This window comes from Drosophila biarmipes, chromosome 2L (assembly GCF_025231255.1).
Source record: "Drosophila biarmipes strain raj3 chromosome 2L, RU_DBia_V1.1, whole genome shotgun sequence".
NCBI classification, from domain to species: Eukaryota; Metazoa; Arthropoda; class Insecta; order Diptera; family Drosophilidae; genus Drosophila; species Drosophila biarmipes.
The window spans coordinates 13,189,125-13,209,495 of record NC_066612.1 but is presented as its reverse complement, the minus strand read 5'-3'; the positions used below and the strand labels follow the sequence as shown (position 1 = coordinate 13,209,495).

General features: G+C 39.4%; 1 protein-coding gene across 6 annotated transcripts in view; it reads right to left on the bottom strand.

The window, feature by feature from the left end:
• Positions 1-20,371, bottom strand: part of LOC108034014 (involucrin) — a 64,158-nt gene that overhangs the window by 22,719 nt on the left and 21,068 nt on the right. For 2 of the 6 annotated variants that reach the window (XM_017108747.3, XM_017108748.3), the window contains exon 1: positions 13,219-14,579. The exons of 3 other annotated variants lie outside the window; for them this stretch is intronic. In XM_017108747.3, the coding sequence (XP_016964236.1) occupies positions 13,219-13,881 (663 nt within the window). In that variant the 5' untranslated portion in view covers positions 13,882-14,579. Of the gene's footprint in view, positions 1-13,218; positions 14,580-17,424; positions 17,548-20,371 lie in introns of those variants that run through there. One more of the 6 variants, XM_050885016.1, reaches the window with a different exon arrangement.

The window sequence follows — 20,371 nt, the reverse complement described above, 5'->3', positions numbered from 1 at the left end:
ATCCAGTGTGGGAGTGCCTGCTAGCCGTCTCTTTCTCCTCTCGTTGGGCCGTCTCTTTCTCCTCGTGCGTGTGCGTTGTTCCTGCAACCTGCAACTTGTTGAGTCACTTGGGTGTTTAGTATTCAAGTGTCGGCCCCCAATGGATAACGAGCCATCAATCATCGGCCGAACTACCAGCAAAAGCAAACCACCTAACAAAATCAAGCCGATGGGCAGCAACCATGTTGCTGGGAGCATCGTTAAATATATTACACTTCAATATGACTCGACTCTTGTATAATTCACTTTTCGGTCATTTTAACATCAATGCAAATAACTAAATTTAGTTTGAAATTAATTTACTTTACTAAAGGAGCTTAAGATGGATGGCTCATCATAAATAAATATTATAGTTGGCCTTTACCAACGATGGTATTGTGGTTGTGCCAGCTGGATCTCAGTCTTATGACAAGTGAAAAGGCCTCCCGATCAGCCCGCTAAAGTCAATGTAATGTATAATATTAAATTGGCAAGCCTTCCCATGGCCATCAGGCCAAATGTATATCTTTTTTAGTTGCATGTTGCATGTTGCTGCGGTGCAACTTTCACGCCAACAATTTTTCCGACAAGCATTTAATCTCCTTTTCGCAAACATAAAAAATCCATCGTGGGTGGTCCGCAGCCTTGCCTTAATTAAATTAGTGCAAGGAAAAGATTGCCACAGTGCACAATTGAAATAGTTTTCAATCGAAAAAAAGTCAATTAATACGCTATAAACGCCACCAACACATGTCGCTCCAATTTTCCCTCGGCTTTTCCCACTAAATGATTTTTAATTGCTCGGACAATTGCAAGGCGGCTGGCAAAAAAAAATCCTAGACAATTGGGCAACTATAAAATGAATAAAAATAGTTAGCTTGGCTAATTGCCTTTGCGGATTTTTTCGAGTTTGATTTATTTTAGTTAAGATAGAGCTGCAGAGTTGTAAAGTGGTTTGTCATTTTCATTTTACAGTAAGGAAAACGATTTTGTGTGCTTCAAAGACAAATAAAAAGTTAGAGCCCAACACTTTAATATTATGCAAAACCAATTTGTGTCAATTGCTTCTTAAATTTTATGTCTGCTTTAGCTGGGCTTTCAACAGGCTGTCTTAATCATTTTGAATTGAATGACTCCATGGGGTTTTCCAGTCTTTATTTATTTAGCAAATTACTCCTACAATTTAGGAGTCATCGGTGTCAACTGCTGTTGAATAATGCCTATGTAAAATATTCCAAATTCGTTTAGAAAGTGCGTGCCTGGAAACGCCTCCAGTTTTTCTTTAACCGCCTGCCAAGCCCCGAAATCACATTCAATTATTCCCTTCACACCAAACGAATTATGCAAAAGTGTCAGCGCTATTACGGGCACCCTACTTCTCTTCGCTCCCCTCCCGAATTTTTCTCTAGAGAAACCAGAACAGGATTCAAATCCCAGCCAGAGAAATGCCCCTTCCCACTCTTTCTCCAAGGGAGACGTGGGCACGCGACAATTAGCACTTCATTGACATATGTGCGACAAAAGCAGAGAATTGGGGAAGGAGGGAGAGGGAGAGGAGACCAGGGAGAATCGGAGAGAAAGAGAGGGGGATGGGGAGAAAATCCCACTGTGTGTGCTTGTCGCTTACCGAGAAATGGAGCATTTTATGCTCCAATAAAATTAATTAAGTGGCGTAATTGATAATGACTTTTTTCCTTCGTTTTTTTTTTGTTTGGTGTGCCTTTTATATTCCATGTCATAATTTTGTGAATTTATGGCATCATTTTTGAAAGCGTTTTTTCGTTTTCCTTTATTATTTTTCCGCGGCGTCAGAAGCGTGACAATTTTATAATCGATTTTGATAAGAGCGAGGGAAGTGTTGTTCGGGGGGGAAATGGATGCAAATGAGAGCTCATAGCTCTCACTAATTACGGGTGTTTGTCTGTGTCGTTTTTCCAAAAAGTCATCGAAGATCAGTGTGATGCAAATGCATTCTTAAGTGACATAGCACATATTAAATTATAAATATTTTACAGCAAACCAACATTTTACCAAATTTTTTTTTAAAACTGTGCGTATTTCCTAAGTATTATGTTAGTAAAACCATTTAAATCTCTATCTTTAAAAGTAAATACAAATTATAGATTGCAACTCTGGCCTGTCGGCTGTTGAAATCTTTTGCAACGCACTGTCTGCCTTAATTTATGTTGTGCTGGCCAGAAATATTTATTTACGCTCTCAATACTGGCAACTTCAACCAGCTCATAGATCACTTTAATAGCTTTTGGCCTGTGCACTCCGTCTCTTTCGTCGGTTCTTAGTTAAAGTGGCCCCGTCTCTTTCTCGCTCTGTTTTAGCCATCAATGAAGGCCGCCTTTTTCACTTCGGTAGGCAGTAAAGTGGGGGCGGTGGGCGGTAGGCGGTGGGCGAAAGTTCAACGGTTCGACGAAGTACTTTTGTGTTCTCGTTGTCATTGCACGTTGCACTCTCCGCTTGTCAATGGCAGAGCTTGAACAAGTTTTTTCCTCTGCCCGGCATTTTTTATCCATTATTCGATTTTTTTGCGAACTTGACTTAGTCGGTGTGTGCACAACTGTACAGCAAACAGGAATCATGTTGGGAATTGTTGATGCACCCGAGATACTCGAACTTGCGAAAAGGAAAAGTGAATCAGGATGGCAGTCGGGCGGAAATCCAACTAAATCAATGTTGAAGTCCCAATGAAGTCGAGCAGAAATGAGGTAGAAATTGCAAGAGGTGTTGAAGTCGACTTGAGGGTGAATGTGAAAGTTAGTTTGTAAACAAATCTGAAAGCTTCGTAAAGAAAGTGTACTACATTTGTCAAAGGAAATTCGTAAATCATAGGTATCATTAAACTAAGAGCAGAGATGTACTTGAAATGTATCTACAATTGGTGTTCGAATTTTACCAAAAGGATAATTATCGCAACAACGTAACTATAATTGATTTTCTTTGACAGTCTGTCCCTGATTAAAAAAAGCATTTTCCCTTTCTCATTTGTGTGGCTCACTAATCGAATCCATTTAAATACTAATTTACAAACAATGCCGCTTGCAAGCAAGGGGAAAGCCCAAAATCTTGTTTTGCTTTGAGAACCACCGCATAATTTATAGAGTTTTTCCAATAGCTAACAATAAATCTCGCTTAATTTCCCTCCCTAAATGGAAGGTCAAACGGACAAGCGCTAATTAGCAGTGCCCACTTTCGTCATTGATTCGATCTATTTCAAAATGTATCTGATAAGTGCATGACTTTTCCAGTGCCCACTCAGTGTCTGTTTTATTTTCGTTTACACTCCTATAGATTGAAAATACTTGTGCACAACTTGGACTCATGACAAGTGCTGTATGTGGCACTTTTATTTTTGCTTTTGTTTACTTCAAATCACATTGTAAATAGGAAATCCCCTTCAATGTCGTTAAAGCTCCCAGTGTAACGAATATAACACTCAGAGGCAGTGGTCTTAAAGATCTCTTAAAGTTGTTGAGGACTTTCAATGGCCTTCACTTGGTTTATGAAGTTTGGATTTAAAAAAAAATAGTACATGGTGACTATAAAAATATATCTTAAAGTGATGTTAGAATAATTATAGCGTTTCCCTCTTCAATCACATGCCCCACCCTTTTCCAAAAAGATCAATCGATGACAGTTGCACGCCATAAGCCCCGATCTCGTTATTTTTCATTCCCTACCCTACTATTATCATATCAAAAGTCAATGATACTCCTCTCGAAAGATGTTCATGTCCCACAGCTACTTAGACCCTGGAATTAATCTTCATGGGAGCTGCTGACCTCCACAAATCGACACTCATCTCATCACCATAAACCGAAGCACGAACTCTGAACTCTCGTTCCCTCCATTTCACTCCTTTGATCAATTACAGCGCTTGAGACCTGCACTTGGCTCATGTCAGATGCATTCTGTCCACTCAGAGAAATATTTTCGAAGTGAAATTTTTTTTTAGACGGGAATTAAAAAATGTTAAAAAACATTAAATAAATTTAGTGGCTTTGCTTGCATATTACTAAAATTTAAATTAAAAAATAAAATTACATAAAACAATCTATATAAAATGTAAATATGATACTTAAGAAATCTAATATGCCTCTCGACAGAAAGTTGTTAAGATGCCAAAATTTAAAAGCAAATTAGTTTTTCTTTTTTTTGAGTGTGAAACAGTGTGGCGCCTTGAAAACAGAAAGGGAATTCTAAAAGGGGGACTGCGGCAGAGGCGACATCCATTACAGACACGCAATGGGGAAAAGCGGGAAAACTCTTTGCCGGAGCTGGAAAGGGGAGACGAGGTACGAGCGCCGTCTATAATTTGTATGAAGACACTGTGTGTGACACACTTAAAAGCTGTCAGCATTTGATGGCTCACGGTGACCACTCGTAGCCACTCCCATTCCCACTTCCATTCCCCTCAAATTTCCCCCTATTCAGACCCAATTAGGCAATTTGCGGTCGACCATCACATGAAACACGCACGCTGATCATTTGCATTCAAAAGACAAAACCTCTAATCTTGGCCAGCTTTTTATATGCCTTTAATGGCCAGGAAAAATTATATTCCAATTTTACTAGCGATAATAAAAACAATTTTCACTTTGGGTCACAACACTAGTTGACATTTTCTATTACTTGACAATTTTTTATGTGATCGTTTGACTTCTGTGGCTAAGCATGAAAGTGAGGGTTTTTATGAGCGTTTATTAGATAAGTAATAGTTGTGGATAAAATGCTTTTTTATGGAGCTAATAATGGAGAGGGAAAATGGGTCAAAGATCTCTAAAGATATGAAATTTGATAGAGCTGTAAACCGATTTTGAGTTGGAGTAATAATTGATAGAAGGGGATTAATGATTCGGGCTGGTCTTTCAAGAGAAAGTTATTGGAAGTAAGTGATGCGTATTCGAAATGTTCTTTATTGGGAAGAGTGAGTTCTTCAACAGACTCAGATCAGAAAGGTAAACTTTACAAATTTTAAGAAAACTCAATTTCTAAAATATTATTTATTACCTTATCTACTTCTGTTGTTTGTAGATTTCTCTTACTTCCAATCCATTGAATTTGCACCCCATACATTCCAAACTTTACGAGATTTCCCTGACATTTATGGGTTACTTAACCCCCTCAACGAAATCCACTCAGCCACTTTTGGCGATTCGAGTTGAAAACTCCGACTTGAACTCAACCTGCTCGTGGCACTCAGAAGTCTGTTCGGAATTTATGGTTGGTTCTACTTAGCAAGAGTCAGAAACGAAGCTGTTATAAATTTGGCCAAAATATGACCCACAAACTGCTGCGGGGCGGATGATAATTTATTAAAAGGGGGCGAGGGGAGGCTTCTCCAGATGATTTAATTAAGCTGAGAATTAAAAACACGACCTAGGCGCCAAGAGCAAACTTAAGGAGAAATCCACGAGGCAAAAATAACAAGTTTATCTGACAGATACAAGACAAGAAGTCAACATGTGGTGGAGAGTTCAGAGCAGGCCACCCATCAACGGACTGTCAGTTAGTCATCTTCTGGCTCATCATCACTATCTGGTTCTGTTTCGCTTTTTGCACCAGACATAAATTCAGTTAGCTGCACTGCATACGAAAGTATCTTGCAGATTGTATCTTTCTTAGTTGATTCGTTAGAAGGCAACATTGTGCGGTTGACTAAACGCCCGACAGCCGGAATGACCGACTGATGGAATGACTGACTGTTGGAATGCCTGACTGAGTGACTCGATGCGTGTGCACTTGGCAATTGCCACTGTAGGGGCCCTCGCTCTCTAGCTCACCATTCATCCGACCATCCCAGTATCTGTGTATCTCTCGGATGCAATCTGTGAATCGCCGTTGGCAACTCAAACATTGTTCGCCACTCTCTCCCTTTCTCGTTCGACCGCCTGGACCGCCCGCATATTCAATCAGTTTATGTCAGTCGAAAGATTTGACGAGGGCTTCGATTTTCATTTTTCGTTTATGTCGCTTTTCGGTAGTCAATTTAATTTTCCCAGAAACTCAATAACCAAATCCAATGGCATTAGGAAAAGGGCAACTTGTCACCGCACAGTTTGTTTTAGTTAGGGCACAGAAAACTGACCCCGGTATGTGAACTCTACAAATTCCTGGAAATGATCAGAGTAACCAATCATAATGTTGATTAATGTGATTTTATTGAATAAAACACAAGCCTATTTTGTTCTTCTTAAGCGGTTGCATAAAGTAAGTTATTTAAGAAACAAGTAAATAAAGTGGCACAATGTGTACCAAATTTAGTTGTTTCCGGAAGGTTTTCATTTAATTAAAGCTAAAATGATTAAATCTTTTTCTTGTTAGAAAAATTAGCTCTCTAAAATGCTTTATATATAAACCCTAATAGGATACATCTTTTAATTATTTAAATGCCATTTCAGCCTGCGTTAAGTTCTGTGAAATCTTACCTTTATCCCATTTTCCATTCATCATCCCATAATCGGAAACATTTTGCCTAATATCATTAATAATTTCCAAATCGCTGCTCTCATCCAAATTGCATGGGGGTTGACCCAAGAAATTCTTTGAATTTTTCCCTGGAAATCGTTCCCTTAAGCAGAAGAATTGGAGAACCCTGAGCGATGGATGAAGTCTCGATTGTCGATTGGCTTCATTTGGTTGCTCAGCATGCGCATTGTTGGGCTTCATTAACTTTTGCTCGGCGATTGAGACATTCGCACTCAATTGGAACATTCGAAGAGCAATCGTCAGCTAGGCATATTTAATGGCTTGCCAAAAGATTTTTGCAACTTTTTCTGGGTAAAGTTTTGTTTTTCTGACCTTTTTTCTTCTCTTTTCTGGGTGGGGGAAATCTGGTTTCGGGTTTTCAATTGCTTGCTTGGATTTCTCGCTTCTGTTGTTTATTCGGTCAAATAGCTTTGTTTATAATTCTTTGAGTAGAACAATTGCTTCATCACCCCAAGTGTTTATTGCAAGTAAAAAGTGCCACTTGCACTTGGAAACAACAGCTGCAGGAAAGTAAATGCACCGGCATGGAAAAGTGGACCTTGGGGAGGAAGTGCACCTTGGGGCGTTGAACTCCAATCCACTGAAAATTACTTGTTTCAAGGTGGAAATCACAGGCTAAGATAAACAAAAGAAAAAGACCAATCTTCACAGATCCAATATCAATATTTTTCCCACATAAACAAATACTATTTTTAAAACGGCGAGAAACTCGTAAAATCAGAAACAGACCAATATCAATAGCAACGCATTCATTTAAGATCATTGAACAATAACTGGCTTGACATATATGTATTGACATGTTTATAAAGGCGACAATGGGAAAATTAATAAATGGATTTAAGCGATGCAGATGTAAAAATATCAATATTTTGCTGCATAAGTGGTTTATTTTGAAACAATAAATTGTATTTATATTCAAACCCTACCAGTGAATTATATTTAAAAACATATTTGCAGCAAAAACAAATATTTTTATAATAAATTATTAAAAATATTCCCAATAATTGTATGTCACAATTTATCAGTACCCATCTCTTTATTTTCCTTTTTCTCGATTTCCCAACTCTTCATAAAGGGCCAACAAAATTAATCGTCTTCATTTTTGAATACCATTATCTGATGTCACCGCTTTTGAGGTCGAACAATGACAGTATTTAAACAGAAAAATTATACAATTATTTCCACTCCATCCCCTGCCATTGAACAACATTTGATGATGTTTTAGATGTGTAAACACAAATCAATTGGTGCGGGGACCATAACAAATTTGTGTGTGTTTGTTGCCAAAGAGAGCAAAGAAAGGCCTACAAGGCGAGTTGAAAACGTCAAGACCACACAACAATTTGAGGCGACTCCAACGTGATTAATGGCCCAATCCAGCAAAAGAGGGTAAGGAAAAGCGTGTATTATATGCTTTTGGGGGAAAATTGAAAAGCCAATCGCATTGAGGGAATTTTTCGGGGCTTGTATTGATATTGCCGGCAAAACAAAGCAGCTCCAAACAAATGGTGTGTCAGTGGTGCCGCTCAAATTCGACAAGGCAATCAAAATGAAGTTACCTCCTATTCGGAGGAGTCATCAATCACCGAAGGTCCAACAAAAAGCAGACGGGACACCCAATAATTGGAGTAGAAGAAAGCAGTGTAAAAAACGAGAACAACGAAAACGATTTAAAATAAATTAATAGTGGTAAGAACTTAAAGGAGGGAAATGCGATGGTGTTGGGCAGTTCCAATCTTTAATTAGTTTGCAGAACAAAAGCCAAAGGGGGCTGATGTATAACTCCGCTTGGCTGTTGTTGTCTTGGCAAAGTGTCTGAAAGTTCACTTTAATTAAAGCCACAAGCCAACAGATACAATGTGTACACACCAGAGCAGGGAGCGATAAAGCAGCTGAGGGGTACAGTAGGCACTCGCTAAATGCATTTTCACACCTAATATGTTTTGTATAAATATGATTATTTTAAATAGTTATCAAAATATATAAATCAAAACAAATAAATTCAAGAGATTCTATTATACTTATTCCCCTTCGCCATAAGTACAAGACATTCTTTGTAAAATAATTTAAAATCTCAAATGTGTAGTATGCAAATATCCAGGGCTGCACTTTACCTTATATTAAACCACAAATCCTTTGCATTCTGGCCAAAAGCAGTGCAATCTTTTTTGCCATCATTGGCCCTTGCACGCTGATATAAAACGAAGAAAAAAGAATGGGGAAATGCAAAGTGGGTGGATTGGGGCCGGCTCCTTCAGGCCAGACCGTTTGAAGCCCTTCCACAATCAAAACAAGCGACTCAACTGCACAGGACTTCCCCCTTCTCAACTGGCAAATAATTAAAATTGTAAGCAAAACCTAAAAAATACACAAAAGCCAGCCGGAAAATAAACCAACAGAATATGGCAGAAAAATTGTGTGGAAAACATAAACACAAATTAAATGCAAAGCGAGCGCAATGGGCGAAATAGCAAAAATAAAAAACGGGGACAGCAAATAAAACAGCAAAATAGCGAGAAAAAAAACCAAAATTTAATTCTGCTCATGCCAAGCACGAAATAAGAAAAATGGAAAATCAAAAAAGAAAAGCGAAGTCGCTATGTTGCTAAGGCCGCTGGCAAATTTTTGTGGGAAAACGACGAGGCGGACGGTGGGCGTGGCCGTCGCACAAATTTTTAGTTAATTAAAACTAAAAGTGAAAATGCGCAAATTGCGGGTAATAAAAGCGCTTAAAGCGACACAAGGGACACCAGAGGCTAAAAGGGAAAATGAGTGGAGGCGAAAAGCAGCGGGCAGTGATGACAAAATGCAAATAATGAAATACAACCGAAAGAAATAGGGAAAATAGGGAAAACCACAGAAACTGAGCCACAGACTAAATAATGAACTTGGCACAATAAACATTTTTAGATATTTAAACCTAATTTTAAAACCACACTCTTTAAGCTCAGCTAAAAATAGATATACTAATAAAATTAGATATTCTAATTCATAAATTACCCAAAAAGGATAATTTATACAATTTCCGTATAAATTCACAGTGCAGGAATGAACCTCCATCTAGTGAAATAAATAGGAAAATATGCAGGCTTCTGTAGATGTAAAGAAGGTATATAAAACTGGAGAAAAGAACGAGACCGAAAAACAAATGCAATTTACAATGCTAACACAAAAATTGGGTGAAGAACCGTTGAAAAAAATTAAGAAAAAAGCTGCTAGGAAATAAGAAGAAATATTTTTTGGACTGAAAAACGGAATGCATAGATGAGGAGGAAGGAGCTGCAGAGGAAACCTGTGGGAAAACTAATGCCACGCCAGAAGAAAAAAGAGCTCGGAAAATGTGTATAAAGGGGATGGGGGGTTTTTTGCTTTGTTTAGTCGCTGAAAAGCTGGACAGCTGGGCACAATACAATGGTGGGGAAAATGGGGAAAACCAGGGAAAATGTGCGAAATGAGGCGCCACTAAAAACAAGCCGACTATTTAACAAAAGGCAGAATGCGGGCAAAAAACGCAGGCATTCCCTGAAGGGGGTTCTCTCTGTTGTATTTAAGGTGACAAAGAATTAGCAGGACTACAATAGGATGCTTTCATACAAAGGGAAAGGAATGTGCATAGGACAACTTTTACAGTTAAAAGATGGTAGATGATCCCTATAAACTTAACTTATCCCTATAAAATTACTTTAAATTGTTATTTTTTCTTTTAGTAAACAATACAATAACATTTTGTAATATTAATTTATTTTAGTATTTTTTAGACCTCTCCACAAACGGCTGGAAAAACTCAAGAACATTTTATATTTAAATACTCTCTTTCTGTTATATTTCTTTTTCAGAGGGGAATATCTGGATACAGGAGTGGAGCCATGCAAATTTTCCATTTACTTCGCTGACCAGCTGAATAAAAATGTGAAAAGCGTGCAATGCTAACAAAATGCAGATTAAGTCAACAAATTTGGTGTTGAAAAAAATGGGTGGACGTTGAAGGGATTTTAGGGGTTGCACTTCCTTTGGCTGTAAGCACAATGGATAGTATCTCCAAGATAGAAACCGCAGCTGCCGGGAAAAAGTATTTTCCTTTAAATTGGGTGGAACTCGGTTGGTCGCTTTCTATTTTCCTCTTGTTCTTCTTTTTCATTTCATTGCTTTTTTCTCTCTCCTGCATGACAATTAGGTGCAAATGAGTTAAAACTCATGGCACCCGGGAATCTGTGAAATCCATGCCACTTTACCCAAAAAAAAATTACTTAAACTCCCTTGATTTCCAACTCCACCCACTCTCGGAAAATTTTCTAGCTTTCCTCAAAAAATAGAGCAGATTTTCCTTGTTTTTCCATGTTTATTATTTCAATTGCACTTGTCGGCCCGAAAAAGTGATGCTCCCGAGAGGGGTGGCCACAAAACGAATTTCCTAAAAATAAAATATTACCATGGTAGTGGAAATTATGAAAAATGCCACGAAAGTGGCTGAACCAAAAAAAAATAGAAAATCATTAAAAATTAGCTGCACTAATTTGTGTGAAAATTGGGTCACTGAGTGTGGGGAAAAGGGGGCTTGCGGGGCCTCCATTTGGCAAACAGGGGCGTGGCAAAGGGGGCGGCCAGGCCAATGAAGCCACAAACGTTTAATTGTTTTAATGCTTTGAATTAATTGAATGTGCAAGAGGCAGTGCCTCCAATTTGCCCCACAGAAGCTGCAGCTGCGTTTGTTTACGCCCGCCAAAATGTTTGAAGTGGCTCCGGAGGAAAATCCGGCGGTGGGAGGGAAAATCCGGGGGGAAGGCCGTGGGTGGTGGGATGGGTGCCGCCAGTGAAGCAGAACGAATTCGAGCTAATAGACTGATTGCAAAAGCTGCAGCAACCACACAGGAAAAGCCAGGGGGATGGGGCAAAGTGCCAGGGAAATGGGGAATACGCTGGAGAAGTGAAAGTGTTGGGAATCGATTTGAAAAGCAAATAAAACTGACTGCTGGATGTTTGAGCCAAAGGCGCCAAATAAAAGTGGGTGGGAAAACTGAAGAAAATTGGGAAAATACATCGAACAGGGAGTGAAGTTAGGAGGAGTACATATAAGTACTCTGGAGAGGCAAAGAAGTTGAGAGGTCCATGATAAAAGAAGTCCCACACTCGCTTTTATAATTAGATGCAGTTGTTTGTGCCCTAAATGTGAGTTAGCACATCATTAAATCAGCAGAGGAAATCCAGAGAAAAGGAAATTTAAATTGTTAAGCCTTATCAAAGCATAATTTATAAATAATTGGATCATAATTTTTATTGTAAATCTTTTCTATACCCATTACTAAATTATGGGAATACAATTGCTGTTCATGCAGATAATGGATTAGTCATGAATTACCGTTCGAATTAGAAAAGTTATATGGGTAAAATTTATGCGTAGATATTGGGAAATTTATTGGGAAACTTATTCTGCAAAACCGGTTTACCGATTCATACATATTGTGCTATTTATTAACAAAGACAAAAGTATGAGATATTTGTTTTCAATAAATCAGAATCAGAATCAGAAAATCTAGAATTATCTAGAAAAACAAACAAATATTTTCTGATACGAACAATTTATACGCTATTACGAAATAAGAAATTCCAACTAATTGATCATTGTTAAGACGATGATCATGAGTTAAAACGATGATTGGTCTTAACTCAATAGCTAACTGGTAAAAAATGCCAGGAAAATTTAAAGGCCCAGAGAAGGAAGACGACTTCCAGATCATGTGCACTTAGCAATTAATACGCATTTAATTGGTAAGCACTTTGCATTGCCGCAACATTTGATCGCATAAATCTCAATTTAATCTGAACAATTACCCAGGGCAATTAATAATCACAAAAAAGCTCCTAATCGGCTCGAAGCGATCTGAAAGGAACGTGCCAAGCAGTCACAATTAAGACAAATTAATTTGTATGCCAAGTGGCAAATTCTGCGGGTACCAAGACAAAAAAGAAATGTAATGAGGGTGAGGAATCCGAATCGAGGTTCTCTAATTGAAATGAAAAGTGCAAATTGCTTTGCTAAACTAGTAAAAATGTACATAAAAAAGTCTGGGCCAAGTTGAATAATGTCAACCTGTCTCGGGCTGTCAGCAAAGCGATTTATTGCATTTAGCACTAATCAAATTATACAAATATTGTTGTTTTACAGGCATGGAAAATGCAATCCGATGAATAAACCAATGATTTTCCACTGTCCAATTAGGGTACAGCACTTTTGTTTGATCTCGAATGTTGAGTTTAAATATTATCCTAAACGGAATGTTTATTGCCATTAGTTAGCTTTCATTTGTTTTGAACAAGTTATGCATTGATTTAATTTCCATCGAACTTCAAACTTTTCAGGTAGTATTAAGGGAATGATGATAAGGTAATTCAAGTCAATAGGCTTTTATTTAGAAAAGCAAATGGAACCCATTTAAACCGTTGGATTATTTTTATAAGTTATTCAATTTTGTTTTTAATTTATTCAAAAATGTTTAAATATATTACATTTATAATATATAAAAATCCGATTTCTTCTTTTGACAACATAATAACTAACAGTACAAATATATAAGTAAGAGTTTCATGAGTCCCAAACCGGAATAATCCCACCGAGATTCCCCAGAACCCGTCTTTCGGTGCCCAAATAACTTCCTGCTTTGTGGCCAGCCCATTAAATAGAATCCCCTCGGATTCACTCACATCATTATCCTCCGATTTGGCGTCATTGGGTTCCGTTGTTGTCGATTTCGATGTCGTTGTCAGCAGTTGTCGCTGCTGTTGTCGCTCCGCCAGCAACTGCAATTGATGTTGCTCCTTCTGCCGCCGATGTGCAATTTCGATTTGCTGCCATTGCCGCGGGGAGAAGGTGCCCATAGCCATACCCATTCCCGTGGCCCCGTCTCCCTCGGCTTGGATGGTGTGCAACTCGAGATCTTCGTTATCGTATTCGTTGTAGGAGAGCCTTCGCTTGGAGTCCAAAATCTTGGCCTTGTCATCGGCCAAGCTCGCTGGCTGTCTAATGGGCTTCTTGGCCAGCTCCCTTGGCTGAGATTTATGCTGATGATGACGCACTGGCCGGCTCAGTGGCTCTTGCTCCTGCTGCTGCAGATGTTGCTGCAGTTGCAGTTGCAATTGCTGCTCCCACGCCATCTCATGTTGTTGCTGCCGCAGATGATGCTGCTCGTGTCTCAGCCGCAGCTCCTCCTGCGGATTCTTGCGCGTTCTGGCTGAACTTTTATCACGTTCTCGTCTGAAGTCATCAGACAACACCTTCTGCCAGCCGTTACTCTGAACATTAGCCTGGGCCTCCAGCCGCAGAAAATTTAGCAAAATCAAGGCAAGCTGCAGGGTGTTTAACTGCATTTTCTCTCAGCACTTTTTCCTTGCTTTTTTAATTAATTGCTTTGCACTTCTTTCCCTGTTCTGATTGTTTTCTGTACTCCACCTCACAAACTTTGTACCAGTACCGTCCTGTTTCTTTGTTTTTAAATTAATTGCAACTGCCTTAATTAATTGGGGTCTTTAAATTAATGGTTTACATTTTTTGTAATTCCTTTTTGATGTTTGCTCGACCGACTCTTTTGAAAAATGTTGAAATATTTCCAAAGAATCTCGGAGATTTTCTTGGCTTGTTCAAAACATTTGGCGCTTGTTGTTAATGTGACAAGCGTGGCATAAATCATAAGCTAACCGAAAAGTGTGTCACGCATTTTTTGTGAATGAAAAAAGCCGCTTTGTGAATCATTTGGCTTTAACTGGAGGCCAAGAGAATACTAATGCTGGCACACTGACGCGGAGGAAATCGGCTAGACAAACAATTGATTGCCAAATGCCAAGTAATTTTTTTCTATTTAGTATTTTGGAGCAAGTTCAAGATGTGTTGCACGGGGGGAAAATTCAAAAACACGCGTGCTGCCTGTTGGCCATTTCACAATCCACAAAGATACTCAGATACTCGGAGGGTCGGATACTCGAATACTCGGATACAAGTGCGCAACAGACACAGATACACACAGGCACGCGAACGACACTTGAGATAGCGAACGAACCGACGGCTAGAGTGATAGACCGCTGAATGCTGAAAATTTTCGAAAAACGAGAAAATGCCCGCAACATTTGTTGCGCCGGCCGACACGGTTACACTGGCAACATTTCCCCTCATTGTTGCCGTGTGGATGGTAAACACAAAACAGCTGACCGGCAGCCAGAAACATAAACAAAGAGCCCCAAAGCCCCAACGAGAGAGATAGAGAGAGAGCGCATTGCGGGTGCGCACGTGTGGGTGCAACCGCAACATGTTGCGCGTTGCTGCATCTGCAACATGCAGGCACAGTGGGCATTTCGATTAAAACTGCATTTTTGATTGTTTGTTCAACTAATTCTATTGCAGCAAACTTGTTCTCTGGGAAGAGATTAACATTTTGGATCAGGGGTTTTTGAGAAGTCTTTGATAATCTTAATATAGGGAATTGATCAGATAGCAGGTGCAACCATTAAAGTGCAATCAACTCAACTTGATTAATATTAATAAGTGCAAGCCTGCAATTACAAAATATAATTGTGTTATAAACATCTATCTTGGAATAATATATCTATTATATTACATTTGGAATTCGAGCTGCAGATTATTACTTATTATACTTAAAAATAAATATTTAAAATTTGCAATAAGGAGGGGAACATTACATAATAAACCTGTAATCAAAGCAGTATTTTAAAAGAATCTATATATAATATTATTAAGATAATATAACACATTTGTAAAAATTTCAAAAAATCATCAATCCAAAGATATAATACCGTTATCTCTTTTTATAAGTGTACTTTAGATACAAAAAAACCCTATAAGAAAATGAGTTCTTAATTTTGTTTATTAGGGACGCATATCTGATATTCTCAAGTTTTCACAACTCCTCCACTTGCGTAAGATATTTCCTGTGCTTAGCACGCACCGTAATTCACAGGAATTAGCTCAGACATGCCATTGTCAGCTAGGGTGATAGCTCTTTATTCGGTCCCCGGAACACCCTGGGGACCGGGGTCTAGGCACTTGGCTCTTGGCACCTTGGCTCTCTGGGATTTTGGCACCTGCCGCTTTGGCAGATGCCCGGGATTAGGTCTCGGTCACGTTGATGATGACCCACCCATTGTGCGATGCACTTTTCGCAGTGGTCGTTGTCAGCAAGTGGGCCTGCTGGATGATTGATGGTCTCCGCAAGGGCATTCCAGCTGGCGAGCTGCGGGCACGCACTATAATACCCAGAATTCACCTGTCCAGCCGTCCACCCCCCGGAATATCATGATGATGACCATGGGGCCGTGGCAGAGGTGTTGCCCACTTGCACTTAATTGCATGTTTGGTCGGGCGAATCAACGCCCAGGCCAGAAAACCGCCAAAGCCGAAGCCGAAAAACGCCCCTGGAATGCGCAGCCCACTATTGCCCCTTCAGATAACTTCCCGCTCATCTGCACTGAGGAAAAATCTATTTAAATATGCTTTGTATTTTTATATAATTTTATAAATAATATGTACATAAGTTCTCTCGAAACCATTTGTTGTCTAGAAGTTTTTTCATAAGGTCAAAATAAATAATTTAATTCATGATCTAAATATAAGTGAATTTAAAAATTATTTGTATGCATTTGAATGGTTGCAAATTAATAAAAAGGTTACTAAAATTATTTGTACATGGTTTAACTTTTAACATATCTATACAAAAAATCATAGACGATCTCCGTTAAATTGCTCTAAATGGCAATGCCTTACTTCCGTTTTGTGTATAATAATAAAAAAATAAAACACTAAAAGTGGTCCTAAATAAAATTAGGCTTTGTGTCCCAAAGTCTCAAGTCAAATAAAGCTCCTTTAGCCAGTTGATTACATTTTGATGTGGAATATCATAATTTGTTATTCTTAAAGCCATTTAACCAACTGTTTAAATGGTTCAATGGCATAATTATCATAGCTTATTGTTCCTCCAATTTCAGAAATGTTTTTCTCTGAGTGCAATTTCTATGAAAAGGGGAACCCCGCTGAGTGGCGATGGCGGCCGGCGTCAAAATTTATGTGGCCAGTTGGCCACGGCTAGAAGAGCTTTAGGGGCGAGGGAAAGCGTATCGGGGGCTGGAGGATGGCAATACCATCCATGTTATTGCTGCGCTCCTGCTGTTGCTGCATAATTGATAAATGTTTACAAATTATTATGTTGCACATACAGCAGTGGTGCCGGCAGCGGCATGGAGCCCACCCAGGCGAGGATGCCCAACCCCCACCCAAGCGCATTTTACACAGCGAACCTCGTGTGGTGATTGTGTTGTGCTCCGGGAGTTGGTGAAAGCGGGGAACAATTTTTTACTCATTACTTTATAATACCCTATATATGGTTGTCTTAAAAGTATTTATAAAAAGCCTAGCAACTCTAAAGCCTATAACAAAATTAATAAAGTTGTTGTAAGCTAAAACATTTTAATTTAATCTTTATTATCATACAACAATATATTTTTTAAAATCTTGATATATTAATATAGTATTTTTTTGAAAAAAAAAGTATACAATTTTACTTTTCCTAGTAATTTATCTTAAAATGATTCTAAGAGTATTTCCCGCTTCGATGCTCCACTTTCTTCATAAATGTTCCTTGCCTTTATTTTTGCTCCGGCCGTGTTGCCGTTTTTCTCACGATGAGGCGCCAACTGCATTTTCATTTAATGTTTTCTGTAGCCGCTAATTAAAATGAATCCACGTAGACAGGCCGGCAGAAAGGGAAAACCCACAGGTAAAAGGGGAGTCGGTTCCATTAGCCGCGGCTCCCATTGTGTAATGGATCGGGGAGCTGTATTTATAGCCAAATGAAATCGCTGGCAGAATCATTCTCCATCGAAGGATGGCTTTTCCACATTGCCCTTGGCATTAGCTTTGTTTTACTTTGCTACACTTTTTTCATTTTTTTTTTGTTCCAATTCACATTTACCGCATTCAATTTGCCTAAGTTGCCATTCGGATTTCGCGGGGAATTGCAGGGGCAGCAGCTGGCAAAAGAAATGAAATCGAATTCAATACAAAATGCAAATGAGGCAGAGGGAACCGCAAACGAGGAGTGGCATGAGATACGATACGCCACCGAAATCATAAAAACCAAATTCGAAATTGATAGGGAGAAGAAGAAGGAATCCATAAGGGCGGAGGGATAACTCAATTTGAAATCGAAACCGAATCGAGAACAAAGTCATCCCCTAATTGAGATGAGCTCCTCTGGTTGTATGGGATGGCATTCCACTATCTGACAGCCACTTCCTGGTAATTATTGAAAATAGTTTGCCCACCAACAATGCTGATCTATGACACTTTTCCCAGCGTTTTTCCGGCGGGGGGAACTTTTCATTGCCCTAAACCGCTTAGCCCGAAAATGACGAGGGGAAGAGCAAATTGACTCAAGATAAAACTGCCAGAGCCCAAGGCCAAAAACCCAAAGCAAAAACCAAAAAAAAAAAGGGTATCTAACCCCAGTTAAAGAGCAACGCAATTTCCGGTTGCCCCCCGGGGTCAGAGACAGAGATAGCAACAGGGTGAGACAGATTGCTAGACCGAGAAAGGGAGGGGCGACATCCACATCCAGTCAGCATCCAAATATTTGTCATCATCAAATGACTTCTGTTTGTCGCTGGCTTTTGTTTTGAAGGCCGTCCAAAAGTTCCGTGTAGTCAAAGGTCAGTGCCTGACATATGGGGACAGTGCGTTTCAGCAGTGTAGGGGTGGTTTAGTACACATAATAGCATATCATTAAATATTTATCCAGACTTATGTGTCATTTATAAGCTAATTGTTCAGGAAAATGTAGTTAGGATTAAGGATTCCCCTCTACATTTTGTAGTATTTTTCGATAATAGAGAATTTATTTTTTATACACCTATATTCATTTCTGTGAGGGTATTCTTGGGGATGGCCCTTTTTTATGGACATTTTTTTGAAGTAGAGATTGCCTCCCATAGATCATTCATGCATTAACAAAAGAAGTCAATCGATTGCCAGCGCAACGAAGAATTTGCATAAATCTCACGGTTGAACTGCCACGCCCCTTTCTCCTTTCCAGGCGAGTTAGAAAGGTGAAAGGTGCGCGGAGATAAAACGGAGATGGGGCGAAGCAGATTCAAAAGTGGGTATTTTTAACGAGTTGCCAAGTTCCCAAGAAGCTGCAACAAATTTCCAATGGAAAATGCATCGGCGGAAAATGTAAATAGCTAACAAGAAAATACAATAAAAGCAAACCTGAGCTGAAAATGCAGCAGCATTTTAAGATTTCCCGATTCCCCCAAAAAAAACATACCAGAAGACCCAATGACATAGTTTGCATACTCCAAGAAGCAGGAAGCATTTAAGGGGAAACCGATGGAAAAGGGGGAAATGCCAGAGGGGGGAGGCTATTAAAGCGGCATTTGCAGCGTGTTGAAAGGCGTTGAAGCTGCAATTAGCCGAGGAGATTTCCCAGTGGGTGGGGCGTGGAAGACAAGTCGTCGGGGAGCAGGTTGCGTGTGGGGCACCGAAATAGAAATGCATCTATCTTTGGGAAAGCAGAGAAGGAGAAAGGAAGCTGGTGGAAAAGCAGTGAGGGGCTCAATTTATGTTGTCTGCCGGGTAATAGAACTGGAAGAAGTCGGTGTGATGCCCCCTGTTTTTATAGCCCTGACATAAGCAGTTAGCAGTTGCCATTGATGAAGCGAAATGAGATAACTCCTTTACGATTTTTGGAAAAGCTTGGGTTTTAAATTACCCCATCAGCGATTAAAAGACTTCCACAGAATGCCAGGAATTTTTAAAATTTTCTTAGGACTGTACCGCTCTTTCAAACTTAAATTGGATAATAAATGCCATATATTTTTTAAGTGAAAAAATGTTAATAATATATTGATTTAAAGTCATAAAATATCTTAGCAAAGAAAAAAATGTTCTCCTAGTATCTATTGAAAATATTTGTTAATGCTATCGGTAATAATGCCTTTAAATTCAATAGAATATTGCTAAGCTGCTTGGTTATGCAAAATCCCATTTTCTATTAAGTCATTAAGAAGCTCGTCTCCGTTGAAATCAAAGCCTAGAAACAATGCATTTCCCGAAGCTTTTACCAGCCGGAGATGCCATCTTCGGAATTTCACTGCTTCCTTGCACCAACAGCAGCCAATAATGCTGTGGATCCGACTATCTCCATCTGCCGTACACATTATAATCTGCTGGCCCGTTGAAATGCGTTTGTGTGGCGAGTCCTTTGTGAGTTTACGTGTGTACGAGTATTGTCCATAAACTATTTGAGCCAATTCCAGTTAATGGCCGGGCTAACGATGGCAACGTGCGCCTTGTTAGTTTGGTCGAAGCTTATTTTCAAGAATATTCTCGTCATATTTCTATAATCATCGGGCTGCAGACGTGCCAAGGCAGCAGTAATTGAAAGGCTTCAAACAAATACTCTCGGTTCCTGGCAGCCAGTGCCTCCGCCCATCTAATTAAGTGCATCAACAAATGGCGGGCGAGATTAGAAGGCTGACGTGGGCGTATTCACAAAATTCGATCCGCACGAGACCCGGGATCCCAAATGCCAATACCAAAACCGAGTTCCAACGGGCATTGTCTAACTAATTGGATTAACGTTGATGCCTGACCTGACACAATGGACCTCTCGGCGGGCGTTCGGGTCCGGTTCTCAGGTAGGATATCTCCTTTATATATAGCTAAATACATTTATCTTGCACCCCAAGCAGGATTCAAAACAACAAAGGCCACAAATATATGCATCATGTGCTGCGGCACTGAAACTCGTTCGTTCTCGCTTTTGTATCTCGTCCAGCAATCAATGTAAACAGC